The sequence below is a fragment of the Drosophila gunungcola genome, unplaced genomic scaffold (genome assembly GCF_025200985.1).
Source record: "Drosophila gunungcola strain Sukarami unplaced genomic scaffold, Dgunungcola_SK_2 000319F, whole genome shotgun sequence".
Classification (NCBI taxonomy): domain Eukaryota; kingdom Metazoa; phylum Arthropoda; class Insecta; order Diptera; family Drosophilidae; genus Drosophila; species Drosophila gunungcola.
This window is the reverse complement of record NW_026453480.1, coordinates 1-18,317: the sequence shown is the minus strand read 5'-3', so window position 1 is coordinate 18,317 and position 18,317 is coordinate 1. Positions and strand designations below refer to the sequence as shown.

Here is an 18,317-nt window from a genome sequence, read left to right as displayed (position 1 = left end):
TCGGCGCGAGTGCATGGTTTTTATGGTGCAGAAGCTGTACGAGTTTTTTGTGCAGTCGCGAGTGGTCCAAGTGCCAGGCAATAGTCCACTTCCTTTGAATCTGTACAACTGCAAAGTCGTCAGCTCGTCGTCCTTGCTGAACTTCCTCGCAGGTTTCGTGAGCGAGTGTGAGAACCAAGCGATCCAGACGATGAAGTAGACTCCGGACCCCAGACTCGCCGCGATTGGTTGGCCTTCTGCGTGCTTTCCGCCCTACCCTTCGTGGGCAAGGACCTGCAGCAAAAGGCGGCATTTGAGCGTCTAATGCTCACGCTGCAGATTTACATAAAGAAGCGATGCGCACTGCACGCCACCATGTTGAGTGTTTGGCCTGACTCTGAGCAGGAGACAAATTGGAGTTGCTGTGGCAGCAGGTGGACACAATGCAACAGCAACAGTGGGCGGAACCTGAGCACCAGTTGATCCCCCGTCCGTATCTGGCCTTTGACAGGACGTTAAGCGAGTCCTGCCCCATTGTCTGCCAAACTTCGAGGTGCGCCCCACGAGCAGGATGCAGCTATCCCCCGACACGTGTGTCCTTTCGCATATTCTCCTACGACTGCGAGGACCTTCAATGCCCTCTTCCGCTGCGGATCGAGCGGCATTTGTTGGAGGTCCAGATACTGGACATTGCTCCACTGCCATCATCTGGAAAGGAGGGGTTGTGCCGATAGCCTCCTGTCCTATGCCGCCTCAAAGCCCAGTTGTGCGTTCATCACAGCATCGTGGAGGTGATCTGGGTGGAGATGCTGCAGTTGCCCAGTTCCCAGTGGATCACCCTCAACTATGGATCTATTCTGGTGGAGCGGTGCAAGCGCCAGCCGGACAAGGTGCCCAAGTTGTGGAGCAGGCTGCGGATATCCTCTTCAGCCAGACTGGATTCAATGAGCGTGGCCTGCTTTGATCGGCTGGTCAACTGGCTGTCGCATCTATGAGCAACTTCCGGTTCCTTTGGCACTTGGAAGAAGTGGTCCCAGAGTTTCCCTACCAAATCGATACCAGTGCCACCAAATTCCAGCCAAAGGTTGTTTTCCCCTCGCGAGCTGCTTAAGAAGTGTCTCAGGTGGGTATTATATACTTGACAAAACATCAAGCTTCTGAGAAGTTGTTCCCTTCATTTTGTTTTGTTTTTCAAAAATAATTCTAAAAAGTTGTTCCCTTCATTTTGTTTTTGTTTGTCAAAAATAAACAAGAAGGGAAATACTTCGGCAGCTGAATATTAATTCCCTGGCAGCTGTTCCAAAACTTAAATATTCTTTAAAAACAACAATATTCATTATTACTATTCCGATTTTATGCCCAATATCTCTTATGCCTATAACTATAACAACAGTGACGATTTTCCGTCGTTTCATCCTTGTTTGATATTAGAAAAAATAAAACTGTAGTTCTGAAATACTAAGCCATTACTATGTAACGAAGTATACTCGTATATTCGAAAAAACCGCGAAGTTATATAGGAGTTGTTATGCTATAATCGTCCGATATTAATGCCATTTAAAACCGTAATTCTTAATATTTATTTGCTATAGTCGAAAAAACTAAAAAAAATTTAAAAAACGGCAATCTTATAATTTTTTTTATTTATTTTTCCGATTGTTCCTATGGGAGCTATATGCCTATAGTCGCCCGATCCGGCTCGTTCCGACTTATATACTACCTGCAATAGAAGGACAACCTTTTGGAAAGTTTCATGCAGATAGCTTCAAACTGAAAGACTATTTTGCGTAGAACGGACGGACAGACGGACGGACAGACTGACAGACAACGGACAGACGGATGGATAGAAGGACCTGACTAGATCGGCTCTCCTAGTGATTCTGATCAAGAAAATATATACTTTATAGGGTCGGAAATGTCTTCTTCACTACGTTGCAAACTTCTGACTGAAATATAGTACTCTCTACAAGGGTTTAAAACATGTTAAATTTGCGAAGATAAATTAACGGAGCCATAAATGTTTCAACACATATATTTTCATATTTCTATACTCAAAAGAAATCCGTTTGAAGCGCTAAAAAAATGATTGTGATTTAGTTTGAGAACATTTTCGTCTTGAACTCGTAAACTAAGGGATTTAATTACGTAAAAAAACAGAATTTCAAATTTGTAGGACAGTGTCCGATTTTAATAACTTTGTTCCACTTTTGTTAACAGAAGGCTTACGAGTTTTGTGAACAAACGTGTACAAGGTAAGAACTAAACCAGAAGAAACGCATTATTCGAGTGTCCCGAAACCCGTTACTCAGCTTCCCAGTTTCCAAATAGTTATGCCCAGGAAATAATAGGGTTTAAATAATGCCAAATACTCTTAAAGTAATATTTCGACTAAAAAGATTTTGGTATGAGTCGATTGTTATTGACGATAAAGCATATACTGTTATTAACACTGTCATTTCTCAAAGTAACAAGGCGGACTTTTCGATTTGTATGTGTAAAAGTGGGCGTAAACACTTCCTGAAATAGACTTTCGCTGCACGTTAAGTCCCAAAAATCTAGTTGTTATGGTTTCCGAGATGTCGACGTTCACACGGACAGACCGACGGGCAGACGGAATATACATATGCCCAAAATGGAGAATGCGAGAGCATAAACCAAATCTAGTATGCAGAACAGAAGCTCAATGAATTCTGCTTTAAATCCGATGTTTTTATCTTTGAGTTCATCTCTCGTTATCAAGTAATTAAACATTTTGCCTGCAGAGGCTTTTCTATCGCACTGTGCCGTAGGGTTTGTAAAACATCGATAGTGTCCTGGCTAAATTCCTACTTTAAATCCCTGTCTTGCTCATAATATGACGGCAATAAACTCTTAATTAGGTTATATAAGACTGGAACCTACATTTGTACTTAGATCCAGAATATCAGTCCGACATCCGAAGCTAAAAATTAAACTGTTCTTGTGTGTTTCCCATGGAAAGAAGTAGTCTATGAGCGTTTAGCACAATATTTAAACAAGATTTTTCTGTTTTGTTAGATCGCAACTCTTTATTCCTATTTTGGCGTGCTTGTCATTAGACACTAGCTTTTTCGACGTTTTCTTCAAACCTATTTTTTATTAAGCAATAGAAAACTGACCAATGATTTTGGAGGCCCTTACATAGATGCACTGGTATACAGCCTTACTAGCTTAGCTTTTGTACCTTAGCTGGTTTTTCGAAAAGACTTGAAGCAAATTAGTTTCAACCACAGCCCTTGCAGCCTCCTTTTAATTTCGTTCAGAAACTATAAATTCGTCTGCCAAATGCTTGGCAGAAAGTTTCTGTGAGTTTTTTTCGAAAGTGAACAGAGAAATAAAAGAGGGAATTGAAAATCCATGTGAAACTTTCGGAAGTGAAAACACTGGAACAGGTCTAGGAAATTATAATCCTTGCAAGTCTTTCGGGTGTGAAAACAGAAACATAGCCGATAGTTATCGTTAAATATTTCAGAATTACGGTTTTAGTTTCATTAAAATCAGACGAGATGCAAGGACACTGCCTTCTTTGCCTTAAATATAAGCTAATTCCGCTTTGCACTACCAAAACGTTTCACAAAATCCAGATTATCGTATCACCAGAGAAATAGTAGAGATTCAACCCGGACATCCCGGCCGGATTTCTTCCGCCGGCTCCACTTCCGCACTTAAAGTTCACCGACGAGCTGCTGCCGGGTGCGATATTGTCCAGGAACCTCCTTGAAGCGATGCGCAGCAAACAATCTTGCCCAGAAAAGATAATCAGCCTGCTAAGTGGCACCAGGGATGTTGGGCTTCTGCTCAAGATCAATGTGTTCACCCAGAACTGCCTCTACCTGGGATCCAAATCATTCAGTCACACTTTCGCAATTCTTGCAAAGTACCACTCGGTCTTCAAGGTGAGTTATATTTTATATTATTATTATTTATTATTGGTAATCATGTTATTGGTAATTAGTTACTACTAAAGCTTCTGCCACGCACAAAAGAATTTAATAGTAAAATTAACCAATCCTAACTGATAATTTTTGGGTTGAACTTACCAAAACTGTACTCGACAACAGAGGTTACATATTGAATAATGTTATGTAAAATTACCATTTTACAAAAAAAGCAACATACAAATTTCTCCACCGACAGGTCAGTTAGTAGCTATAAAGGTTATCAGTAAGTTCATCCCACAGCGTTTAAAATGTTGTGGTTGAATTTTTTTTTCCAGCTAGTGCGGAAGTATGTGAGGACTGACTACAGAAATGATGCTAAGAAGTCTTCACTTCTTATATCCGTACTCGTAGAGTAAAAGGGTATACTGTATTCGTTGTAGCCATGTCGCCATGTTAATTTTTAAAAATTTTTATACCCTTGCAGAGGGTATTATAATTTCAGTCAGAAGTTTGCAAAGCAGTGAAGGAGACGTTTCCGACCCTATAAAGTATATATATTCTTGATCAGCATCACTAGTAGAGTCGATCTAGCCATGTCCGTCTGTCGTCCGTCTGTCCGTCCGTCTGTCCGTCGTCTGTCCGTCTGTCCGTCCGTTTATATGCAAACTAGTCTCTCAGTTTTAAAGCTATCTGCATGAAACTTTCCCAAAAGTTGTCTTTCTATTGCAGGTAGTATATAAGTCGGAACGAGCCGGATCGGACGACTATAGCATATAGCTCCCATAGGAACAATCGGAAAAATAATGAAAAAAAATTATAACTTTGCTGTTTTTAATTTTTTGTTTAGTTCTTCGACATATAGTAATGGTAAAATATTTCCGATTTACGGTATAAATTTCATCAAAATCGGACGACTATAGCATATAGCTCCCATAGGAACAATCGGAAAAATAAATGAAAAAAAATTATAACTTTGCTGTTTTTAATTTTTTGTTTAGTTCTTCGAGATATAGTAATGGTTTAATATTTCAGAATTACGGTTTAATTTCATCAAAAATCGGACGACTATAGCATATAGCTCCCATAGGAACAATCGGAAAAATAAATGAAAAAAAATTATAACTTTTCTGTTTTTTAATTTTTTGTTTAGTTCTTCGACATATAGCAATGTTTAATTATTTCAGAACTATGGTATAAATTTTATCAAAATCGGACGTCTATAGCATATAGCTCCCATAGAATAATAAAAATAAATGAAAAAAATTATAATATAATATATTATAATAATTGAGCTGAAAATCATCATAGTTTCAATGTTTTTCAGCACATACTCAAGTAAATCATAATTAAATGTTTTCAAAAGTATTAATTAATGCAATAGCTGCAAGGGTATATGAACTTCGGCTTGCCGAAGTTTGCTTTCCTTCTTGTTTTTGATATAGTTAATCTAACCAAATTCGGAAACTATTTCCAATTTTTGCCTACTTTTATTTTAGAAAAAAAATTAAACGGATTTAATTTCATTTTAACACAATTAAGTTCAACAGAGTTTAATAACAAAGAGTTACCAGTTAGCCATGCCCGTTTTTCTGTCCGTCTGTTTTTTTTAAGATTTTCAAGATATAGGTAATCTAACCAATGTCTGTTTCCAATTTTTGCTTACCTTATTTTTACAAACAAAAAAAATGAAACGGATTCAATCATTTAATAATAATAATAATTAATAAATGGAATAGTATAATTAAATATCTGAATATAGAGCTCAAAATTTTATTATTAATAAATTTGAATCATAATCTTAAATACAATGCGTGTTAAATTACATGACTTAATATAAAATACTTTAATGATGAAAATATTCGATTTAAGTAATTCCTATTGAAAGTTACTTACCATGTTAGCTATATGATATAGTCGTCCGATTTTGATAAAATTTAAACCGTAATTCTGAAATAATAAACCATTACTATATGTCGAAGAACTAACAAAAAAAATAATAAAACAGCAGACTTATAATTTTTTTCTTTTATTTTTTCTATTGTTTCAATGGGAGCTATATGCTATAGTCGTCCGATCCGGATCGTTCCGACTTATGTACTACCTGCAATAGAAAGACAACTTTTGGGAAAGTTACATGCAAATATCTTTAAAACTAAAAATAGTCAAATGAAATTTTTTTTGGAAAATTTTCATATTTCCAAAAAATAAAAAACATAGGGAACTATTTAAATTGAGTAAAAATTATTCTGACTTACTACTTTCTTTAGATTTTTTGGTGCCTGCGACACTTATGTTAATAAAATAATCGACCCTAATAACAATAAATATTATTAATTTGTTTCATATATTTATTTTTTGAATATATTTTAAATATTTTAAGATTACTTTATACTGCGTCCTGCAGGGTATGCGTTGTTATATGAATTACTTAATAATTTCAGTTCTCGTATGTGAAGATATGAGGGATGCAGCATACTTTTGGGCTGCATTAGACTTCTCAAACTTCCTCAACTCAAATTAAGGGTTTATATACAGTTAGAAGGCAGAAAAAACGAATTTTTCACACTTTTTTCTAAGAAAACTTAGAAATGAATTTTTTTTTAAATTTGTTCACATATTATGATAATTTTAAATGTTTTTAAAATTAGTATTAGTAAAATATTAATTTGGAAGGGAGCTACAGCTGATCTCCGGATATCCTATTAGGACCGCTTAAGCCAGGTATTTTGCCTACACAGGCATTTTTTATCTCAGCGTGCCGAATGGGAACATATAAAACGTGTATTTATTTAGTCAAATGCCAATTTATTTCTCTTCACAAAATTTTATAACAGATATTTTGTATGTAGAAGGTGCGATCGTCGTTTACCTCGTTAAGAGTTTTTTTAGTTTGATATCAGAAGGCTTTGTTTAAAATATAGTTAAAACTTTTAGCTATTCTTTAGTACCAATTTTATTTTAACAAACTACGTTTGGCTAGACTTTAAGGCTTTGGCAAGCTAAACAACCAAATTACAAGCAGCTATATGATATCGTTGTCCGATTTAAATATAATTAGGACCTTATTTCTGAAACAATAAAGCGTTAATTTGTATCGAAGCACATTGAAATCAATTAAAAAAACAACAAAGTTATAATTTTGTCATATATTCCCGGTTGTTCCATTGTTTGCTGAATGATATAGACGTCCGATCCGGTTCGTTTCAACTACTAATAATAGCTTTAAAACTGCTTGGCTAGTTTGCGTACATCCATAAAATTATTTTTCTGAAATATGTAAAATGTTGTCTACTTTCTACATTTAAGAAAAAGTATATAAAAAATTTGTTCTAAGTTTTAAAATTTTTTCTTTAAACATCATTTTTTAAATATTTTCTAAGATATAGGAATTATTTTTTTTTGTCTCAAATTTAAGGTTTTTTTTTTCATAACTCTCACCGATTTTCTAAATTTACAGGTAAAATTTTCTCACTTTCAGAAAAAACAAGAAAGGAAGTTCATATACCCTTGCAGCTATTGAACAAATTACACATTTTTGAAAACATTAAAAATTATGATTTACTTGCGTATATGTATAATATCATTAAAAGCGTAATTCTGAACTGTCAAGTATTTCTAAGTCAAAAGAATTTAAAAAAAAATTACAGAATAGAAGTTACATTAAGAAAAATTTTTTTTTATTTTTTATTTATTTTAAGGGAGCTATATGATATAGTAGTCCGATTTTGGTGAAATTTAAACCGTAGTTCTAAAATATTTAATCATTACTATATGTCGAAGAACTAACAAAAAAATTAAACATCAAATTTATAATTTGTTTCATTTATTTTTCCGATTGTTCCTATAGGAGCTAAATGCTTTAGTCGTCCGATCCGGATCGTTCCGACATATGTACTACCTGCAATGAAAGACAATTTTTGAGAAAGTTTCATGCAGATAGCTTTAAAACTGAGAGACTAGTCTGCGTAGAAACCGACGGACAGACGGTCATAGCTAGATCGACTCTCCTAGTGATGCTGATCAAAAATATATATACTTTATAGGGTCGGAATGTCTCTTTCACTGCGTTTCAAACTTCTGACTGAAATTATAATACTTTCTGCAACGGAATAACAAGAAAGATAGCTGTAGTCGAGTTCCCCGACTATTAGATACGCGTTACTCAGGCAACCAACTTCAACCTATGTATTTCCCCTACAAAACAATCGAAGTTTAAATGTCACCATCTGTCGAACTGCATAACCAACACTACACCCAGAAAAAGATCAAGTATTTAGTTCTTGAATCTAGAATTTAAAACCAAATAATTCCTAAAACTGGTTTAACTAGTTCTAAAATTAAGGTCTTCCTTTTCTTGAAGCAAGGACATAGTATGATTCAAGAACGTTTTACTCTTGCAGCAAGGACAATATATTCATAAAATAGAAGGTCACAGGTATGACTTAAGGAAAGACCAAGAATCACAGGTGTCCAATTTAAGAACATTATGTTCTTATAATATTTCCAAGGCAAAAATAAAAATCATCCAACCTACACTTGAACACGTTCCAAATTAACAAACTTTTAAAGCGTTCTTTACTTTTTATTTACTTTAAATTTATCAATATCTAAATTAGTTTTAATTTAACATACGAGTTTGAGTTTTTAATGGTATACATATGCAAAGGAAAAGTTATAAAATCATTAATGTTTAAATAAATACATTATCAGATAAGTAATTGATTTCATACGAAAGAAAGTGCTTGTTAAATCGTTTTAATCTAGTTGCTACATTTAACAAAAACATTTTTCTCACTTAAATGTATTATCACTTCTGTTGAGTGTGGCTACATAGTAATTTGGTTTGTTTATAGTTCCTTTATATTATAGTTATTATAAAGGTCATTTAGCTCAGAACTGTAATATTTGTTGACTACGCGATCCAATTGGCTTTCCAAATCGTTTATAATTACCAGTCCCAGTAAGAAACTCTCTTGTGCGACCTTTCCTTGTCAATTTCTCTGTCGCATTTTGAATCGGACTGATGATAGTAGAACGGCATTCAGAAGCGTGGAAATCATGTAGTCCTGGGCGTCTAAACATTTAAAAAATAAATTAGTATAAGAGTCAGAAATAATTCAGGTAACATAACATCGACGATATGCTGGAATGATTGTTTTCAAAATGTGTGTTTTTTTTTCTCAAAATAAGGAATACTTAATACTTTAAAATCATTTTTAAATAAAAACAAGAAGGAAAGCAAACTTCGGCAAGCCGAAGTTCATATACCCTTGCAGCTATTGCACTAATTAAATACTTTTGAAAACATTTAAATTATGATTTACTTGAGTATGTGCTAAAAAAAAACATTGAAACTATGATTATTTGCAGCTCAATTATTAGATAGTTATTTTATATATTTTTATTATTTCTATGGGAGCTATATGCTATAGACGTCCGATTTTGATAAAATTTGTACCATAATTCTGAAATAATTAAACATTGCTATATGTCGAAGAACTAAACAAAAAATTAAAAAACAGAAAAGTTATAATTTTTTTCATTTATTTTTCCGATTGTTCCTATGGGAGCTATATGCTATAGTCGTCCGATTTTGATGAAATTGAAACCGTAATTCTGAAATGTTAAACCATTACTATATCTCGAAGAACTAAACAAAAAATTAAAAAACAGCAAAGTTATAATTTTTTTTCATTTATTTTTCCGATTGTTCCTATGGGAGCTATATGCTATAGTCGTCCGATTTTGATGAATTTAAACCGTAAATCGGAAATATTTACCATTACTATATGTCGAAGAACTAAACAAAAAATTAAAAAACAGCAAAGTTATAATTTTTTTTCATTTATTTTTCCGATTGTTCCTATGGGAGCTATATGCTATAGTCGTCCGATCCGGCTCGTTCCGACTTATATACTACCTGCAATAGAAAGACAACTTTTGGGAAAGTTTCATGCAGATAGCTTTAAAACTGAGAGACTAGTTTGCATATAAACGGACGGACAGACGGACAGACGGACAGACGGACAGACGGACAGACGGACATGGCTAGATCGACTCTCCTAGTGATGCTGATCAAGAATATATATACTTTATAGGGTCGGAAACGTCTCCTTCACTGCGTTGCAAACTTCTGACTGAAATTATAATACCCTCTGCAAGGGTATAAAAAAAATACCTGTGTTAGAGCACTTTTTTGCAAGCGAAAGTTGATTCTTGCACTGTTCATTTACGATGTGCTCTTCGTAATAACCAAGAATTTTGATTTTTAAATTCTTGCCATTTGAAAAGCAGTTGAAAACCTTTTTTGGAATACAAGATTTCAAATCAATCTCAATCTTAAAATAACAAAATATGTCTTTGGGTCATGTAAAGATACAAAATATACCACTTTTCTTACCAGCTCGAACGCTTGTGAATGTTAAAAATTTCCCCAAACTTAAAAAATTCCGACGTATCCAAAAGTTTATATCTCGTTGATGTAAGTTGTAGGATTTTATTTCATATGTCGCGTACAGCTTTCCAATCGTCACATGTATAGTTCAGCGTCAATTTGTATGCCTTGCAAATGGAAAGGTCCGATCTTTCAGTTTCGGACATTACACGTTCCAATGAATTTCGTTCCATTTTCTTTTTCCGGCTGCGTTGATTTCTATACCTGGAATATAGTTTTCCGCCTGGATTGCACCACCCTTTGCGAGGTATAAAGTAGTAATCCTACATTAAAAAAGGAATTTGATTTGCAAAACAAATTATTTAAAGCATTCTGTTTTTTACCTTAAAGGAATATCTGGCTCGGACACACCAAACATATTTCGTCAACCAAGGTTTGAAAATCCGGAACTCTAATAATAATGCCTGCAAAAATGGCCTCTTCGATTATTAGTGAAATGTGAACATCACGAGGAGTTTGTGAAGGGCTATGGTAATTTGCTTCGAACTCCAAATTGCCTTATCTTTTTGTAACTCGTTGAGTAGAGAGGAAAAACTTTTATTTAAAATTTGCTTTTCTGTAGGCGAGACTTCTGGCAAGGTATTGACGGTGGGTAGCTTGGAAAAAAATTTTTTGAGCTCCAGGCTATACGCTAGAAATATTATTACCTTTATAAAACATATCTTTTCAAAAATACTTTTATAAAAAAACTCGTCGAATAGTGGTAAATCCTAATACTCGAATGTCGACACTGCACCGCATTATTGCATTAATTTTCGAACTTCTCTAATTTTAAATATACACATCTTCAAAAATATATAAACGTTATACCAATTCGAACATGCACGTGCATGCTTGTAAGCATATATATGTATATTTATTTGTGAAGAAATGCAACGAAATTGATAGGCGTTTAAACGTGGCACATATGTATATACATACGTATGTACATATGTAGAACGTGTAGCACACACATAAAAACCTTGAGTTTCCAGAAAAAACACGCACCCTACTTACCTTTAAAAAAAATCAAAGAACTCCTCTATTTTAAGTCTTCTTCTTCTAATTTTCTTCATGTTCCAAAATTTCTTCGTTCATTTTCACTTTAACCTTGAAAACATTCTTAAAACTTATTTCTCAACCGACCCGAATTTATCGTCAAATAAAATTGGCGCCAAAGTGCTTTTCGCAAGTATAAGTGTGACCGTGTTTCATTTTACAAAAAAAGGCTAGACAAAAAACCTTGCGTAAAGAAAAGATAATTGAACATTCAGCAAATAATCTAAAGTTACTTTCTGAAATGTATTAAAATTAAATAGTTATATAATTATTAAAGACTTAGACTGTTTTTATTTTTAATATTTTATTTCATTATTTACTAAGTTAGAGAATATATGGCAAGTACTTTCTGTGCTGGCTTTAACCAGTGTCCGTTCTTAAAGTATGTATTTTAATTCTTGTTTTAAGTTCTTTTTTACTTAGTTTCAGCATTTTTAATGCTTGGCTAGCATTTAAGTCCAAATCATACATTTTTAGGAAAGTTCCAGCACGATCGTTCTTAAAATTTTAAGTACGATATTGTGCTTGAGGCAAGAACGAAGCGAATTGAATTTAGCACTGGTTTTTTTTTGAGTGTACTATGTAAACGACTTTTAAGGACGGTTTTAGAAACAAGTTTAATAAATAGCTTTTACAATCTAACTACGCAAAAAATTAACCAAACAAAAAATTTCTTGTTCATAGAATTTTCTAAAATAAAACGCGGATTCGCCATAAATTAAAAAAAAAATAGCCTTAATTTTAAGAAAACTACCCACTGCAAGGATAAAAAAAAAATTCTTCTTCTTCTTCAATATCACCATTTTGGCTTTTAATGGCCAGTATTCTTTAAAACCAGAAAAAAAGTAATTAATTATATTGCGTTTTAAATTCACGGGCGATTTTCTGAAAAATATCACGTTTTTTTGAGCGTGCATGCAGTAATGGTTTATTAATTCAGAATTACGCTTTTTTTTATTTTAATCGGAAAACGATATTGTATAGCTGAAACTAAAAATCAATATTTAGATGTATTAAAGAATATATATTTTTGCAAAAGCTGCATGGGTATATAAACTTTTGCTAGCCAAAGTTTGCTTTCTTTCCTGTTGGTTATAAAAGGCACTCTAAAAACATTGACGGCGACTGCTAAATAAAATATATATGCCTCTAGTATTTTTGACATAGTTTTGAATTCATCCTAAGAAAGTTAAATTTATAGATATTCTAAATTTGGAAAAGCCACTCGGCTCTTATGATTTCATGATCTAACATACATAACTGAAAATTTAATGCTCGAATATGGTGGGAAAATGTAAGCCTTCCATGGGAAGGCAATAAAATGCTATACAGTTCAGACCACCTCAACTTACTCAACAGTTTATTGCAGTCATATAATAGGTGAGAAAGGGACTTAAGGACGGAATTTTGGCAAAAAGATAGTAGAAGTTTTTCAGGACAAACTTATTAAAGAAATAGAGTGGCCTGCTAGGTCTTTAAAAAATAATTCTGGAAAATTAAAATAATTTTTCTAAATCAACACGCAATAAATGTTATGTGCTAAGGCAAATAATATTGCGCCCGCTTTGGCAGCGAATAATTGGGGATCTAATCCAAACAACTATATTTATCGCATTAACACCTATTATATTCTTTTGGTGTCTTGATTAATTTTGACGTAAGACAACGGAGTTTTAAGTTAAAACTTTAACGACTTAAAAAAAATAAATATTTCAATAAAAAACAAGAAAGGAATCAAACCTGAGCAAGCCGAAGTTTATAAACCCTTGCAGCTATTGCAAAATTAAATATTAAATATTCTTGAAAACACTTAAATTTCGATTTTATGCGTATGTGCTTAAAAACATTGAAGATTTTCAGCTCAATCATTCGATCATTTCTATGGCTTTATGATATCGTTTTTCGATTTGAATTATATTAAGATCGTAAATCTAACTTATCAACAGGAGCGCTTCAACTTTTTTTTTGAATAAAACACAAACGGTCGGAAATGTCTCCTTAAATGCGTTGCAAACTTCGGACTGAAATTATAACACCCTCTATAAAAATGAAGAGTTAAAATTAATTGTACAATTGTTGTAGCTGATTGTTGTTAGTGGCAAAGAGATAGAGCAAAAGAACTGTTAGCACTAACTGTTAGATAGCCGTTACTTAGCTTAAAAATTGAAAAGAATAATAATAAGAATAATAGACGTCTTCATTTGCCGAGTTATAATTTTAAACTGTTTTAATTCATGAAGTTTCTTAGCAAGTAAAATTGGTGTGATTCGTATTCTTTTCTTATCTATGGCCGACGTAGAGACCGTATCTGAATAATACCATACGCTGCAAGTACTTTGTGCAGTGTGGGAAACATTTTAAGTTATAATATTTGTAGGCTCAAGTGGCCTGCACTTACAAATTACAAGTGCTAACAAGTGTTTCATTGCATGGTTTGAGTTACAGATCGTAAATTATGGCTCTGGATCGATTGACAAAGTGACATGCATAGAGCTTATAAATTTTATAATTGAGATTGTTATCTTGTTTCTGATAACCCACGGAGTGGCTGGTTCAGAACTACGCTTTTAATTTGTTTAGAATCGGAAAACGATATATAGAACATATAGCTGCCATAGGAATTATCGAATAATTGAGCTGCAAATCATCATAGCTTTAATGTTTTTAAACATATACGCAACATAATGTTTTCAAGAATATTTAATTTTTGCAATAGCTGCAAGGGTACATAAACTTCGGATAACCGTAATTCTGAAATATTAACCATTACTAAATGTCAAAGAAGCTATAATGTTTTTTATTTTTTTTTTCCCGATTGTTCCTGTTAAAGCTATATGCTATAGTCTGCAACTTAGAGACGGACGACGGACAGACAGATAAGCCTAGATCGACTCTCCTAGTGATGCTGATCAACAATATATATACTTTATAGGGTCGGAAACGTCTCCTTCACTGCGTTGCAAACAAATGTAACGTTATTTTATAATTTTTTTTTGTTTGTTTTTTTAATTAATTTATTAATTTGACAGTTCAGAATTACGCTTTTAATTTTATTACGATCGAACTATCGAATAACTAAGATGATTTGCAGCATCATAGCTTCAATGTTTTTAAACATATACGCAAGTAAATCATAATTTTAATGCTTTCAAGAATATTTAATTTTTGCATTATCTGCAGGGTAAATGAACTTCGGCTTTCCAAAGTTTTTTTCCTTTCTTGTTTTACTAAAATTTAGTGAGATCTGCTTTTAACGTAGAACATCGATATCTTAATTCAGATGTTTTGTTTTTTGAGTGTAGCTCTTTCCCCCGATACAAAATAGAATTAAGTAAAACTAAAGCAATCCTAATCCGAATCCTATACTCTCACGATTTAGAATTTGTCTGCTGGCGATTCGGAACGGCAGCATGCGATCTTGAACGGAATCTTTGAGGTATGGGTGGACAGCGAACACTTTCGGTTTGTGGTTGCCGAAAAGCTTCTCCGGATGGAGGTGCTTGAGTCCAGATGCATCGTGTCCTGGATTTTTGGACCCCTGATGCGAAAGGAGCTGAGCAAGATGTACATCTGGGAGCTGCTCCACTCCACTGTTCGCTGGGTCAAGAACCTCCAGAGGCGGAATGCAGTTGTGGAAGTAGATAGTCCAAGTGGGACCGAATATGTGGTTACAGGCATCCTTTTAGACATCGTGCATCGCTTCGTGAAGGCTCTGAGAGCTGCTCCTATGAAACAGGAAAAATCTGAGGAGCACTACTGGTTCAACTGGGTTCTTGGTAGACTGCAAGAAACGCTCTTTATATATGCCGATGACTACAAGAAGATGTCCTGCAAGCTGGTTAAAATTTCAGAAGAGACCGAGCTAAGTGGTGACATTTCAAAAACAATCCAGGGTTTTTGGCCTACGTTATGTAATCATTATGTGATTCCTATAATTTCGGCATTTTTATATATTTCAAAGGATATACACCCTACACCATAAAAGCAATAAACTTTTCGTTATTATTTCATTGCCAATAAATATAATTTTTTTTCCCAATCGCATTTGGTAGGTAAGTTACCGCTTTGCAAAACTGCGTACGCATATTTTCAAACACAAACTTTTTCGAAATCAAATAAATACAAATTTTAGTTTTATATTCGTTCCTTAAAAACTTTAGGGCCCACTGAATATTAATGGCATACACCCAGAGAAGAACCCCATAATAAAATTAAGCACTTATGTATTTGAATGTAACATATATATAAACAATTATAATGAGTACGAATGCTACACATGGACTTATGAGTTGACGATAAAATATGTGTCGTCAGCATACGTTGCCAATAAGGTTCCTGGCTCCCTGGGATTTGGCCGGCTTGAGGTAAAGAGGGTGTATAGTACCAGACCTAAAACACTTCCTTGTGGAGCGCCGGCACGAATGCGTCTAATGGATGAGCTTTCGCCTTCCTTTCCGACCATGAAGTTTCGTTCCAATAAATATGATCTCAAGAGGAGGTATTTTCCAGTGGGCAAAAGGGATTTCATCGTGCCACACGCGATCGAAAGCTTCCTTAACATCCAGAAAGATGGAAGTATAGCTGCTATTTTCGAAGGCCTCTAGTATATGCTGGGTAACTCGATGCGCTTGTTCTGGGTTGTCATGTTGGTTCCTGAAGCCGAACTGGTGGTCTGGAAAAACTTGCTGGATGCTTCTTTCTGCCATCGTTCTGCTTAGAAATATTCTCTCAAATATTTTAGACAAATGGGCATCATGCTTGTTGGTCGGTAGGTCGCAACAAGGTTTTCAGGTTTACCTGGTTTGGGTATCATTGGATAACAGTAGATATAGTGTAGATAACAGCACACTTCCATTAAGTGGGGAAATGGCGGACCCGAAGCATGTAGTTTAACAATAGGCTTCAAAAGCAAAATGCCGTCAAAACCTAAAGCCTTGCTGGGCTGGAGCTTCCTTATTTGAAGACAAACTTCTTGAGGGCTGTCGTGTTTTATTGGCTCGATTTCTGGAAAGGCAGCATTAAGGAACGCCAGTGTTTCCTCTACGTCTTCCCGATTGGCAAGTTGAAACGGCTGAAAATAACTTTCCAATTTTTCGGCATAAGTCAGAAAAAATTTCAGAGTCTGATCTGCACCAAGAGTTGTCAGCATTTTTATGGGGATTCTGCGAGGGGGCTGTCGTTTTATCGTCCTTGCTGTTTTCAAGAGGTTGATGGATGCTTGAAACCTGGCAATGTTTGCATTACGTGGAAGAATGTTTGTCCTACGGGAAAGAGAGCAGTTTCCTAAATTTTGTATGGAAGGCTCAAATTTATGGCAATTCCCAAAATTAAGGCCATTTTTCCTGAAATTAGGCCATGTTTTCCTTAATTCAAGGAATCTAGTTTTCTGAGTGTGTATAACTAAAAATCCCCTGTTATTTATACCTTGCCGTCCATTTATATTAATTAAACCAGCAGCCCGCCAAAGCCGTGACTGGTAGCCGTGAAATGCTCGCGACAAGTAAGAGTTACGCAACTATCGTCCATCCCTAACTCACACGACACATTGGACATGTTGATGCTCCATTGTAAAATATTGTCAGTAACGGAGAAAGGAATTAATTATGACTACAGGGATGGATGGCTTGACTAGTGAATGTCATACCCCTGAAGACTGATATATGAACGAGAGCAAAAATGTGTATCGCTGGCCAACATGATATGATATGATGTTTCCGCACGAAGAGATTCAGCTCCAGTGCCTTGTTGGTCAGGCCGTCGTCGTTGCAGACGCCAATTTTGAGTCTGATTTGACTCATGGTTGTGCTGGATGAGCTGGAAGATGCTCAGAGTGCTTGTGGGTCTGCTGGCGACGTTCGCGTAGGAACGAGCTGCTTTACAAGATCGGGCCATAGATGAATGTTGTAGCAGGGCACTACGATGGAATGCAGTACTATTGCGTCGATTTACCGTCTGGTCGTACACGGCACAGTCTTAGCTGTATGCTTACCTCACAGTTTACGCATTTGACCGGGCGGACTTCTCGATCACAGGCCTCGATAGCATGTTGCTGACCACATCGCACACAGTTAAATTCTTTGTGGCAGTTGTTCTTGTTATTGTTGAAAGTTGTTAAAGGATTGACATCGATGACATTGAACGACATCATCCTTTTGTGCGGGAGCACAAACAGAACGTCTTAAGCTGGAGCGCTAATAGCATAAGAGAAAACTGAACCCAGTTTCTGGCGCCATCTACGAGGAGGTGGCGTTAATAGTTCGTGGCAAATGTGGCGGGTCAACAGGGCTAAGTGTTAAGCATAATCTGGAGAGAGCACTTCCATTCTTTTCGCTGTTAAGGGGCTTGCCGCCATAATTGGGCGGCACCAGCGTTCTTTTCCCTATGAACCTTCCACCGAAGAAGTTGTTTCTGCAGTCAAAAGTCGGAAGGGAAAGATAAGATATACCCATTCAACGATTCCAGTTGTTCACAAACCAAAGAAATTAGGTTAGTTGTTGGGACAAGGGCAGATAAAAATTTAGGCAAAAGAATAAGAAATTTATTTGTTCGCATAAGACCGCAGCATTACTGCATTTCTTTTCGCAACGCCCGAACGACTCAATTTCTTGTGGGAACACTCAAGCACGATCACCGAAATCCATCTACGCCTATAGTGCGACGCGAGCGGAAAAGTTCGGCGAGACGAAAGTGTTAAACAAATAATATGTACTAATACAATTCGACCCTGACCCGATCCTAAGGCAAATAATTAAAGTGCATGGGCGAAATGTAAATGTGGCCCGTAGTGGCAGAAAGAAAAAAAAGAGGTCTCGGAAGCGCGGTGAAATAGGAATTTGGCGGCGTAAAAATAAAAAAAAAATGAATGGAAGAAATTATTTAACCCTAAAATCCAGAAACATATAGTTTAAAAGAAAGGAGAAAAAAAAAGAAAAAAAGGGGAAGAAAAC

General features: G+C 35.2%; 1 protein-coding gene across 1 annotated transcript; it reads left to right on the top strand.

Annotated features, from left to right (window-relative positions):
- Positions 1 to 4: 4 nt before the first annotated feature.
- Positions 5 to 15,373, top strand: LOC128266091 (nuclear cap-binding protein subunit 1; the record flags this gene model as incomplete). The annotated part of the gene is given in 10 exon segments (XM_053002357.1): positions 5 to 43; positions 45 to 93; positions 96 to 173; positions 176 to 382; positions 385 to 671; positions 673 to 739; positions 742 to 1,102; positions 3,582 to 3,613; positions 3,616 to 3,893; positions 14,750 to 15,373. Coding segments are annotated over 10 exon segments (2,001 nt in total), but the record flags the coding sequence as incomplete, so codon positions are not given.
- Positions 15,374 to 18,317: the final 2,944 nt, after the last annotated feature.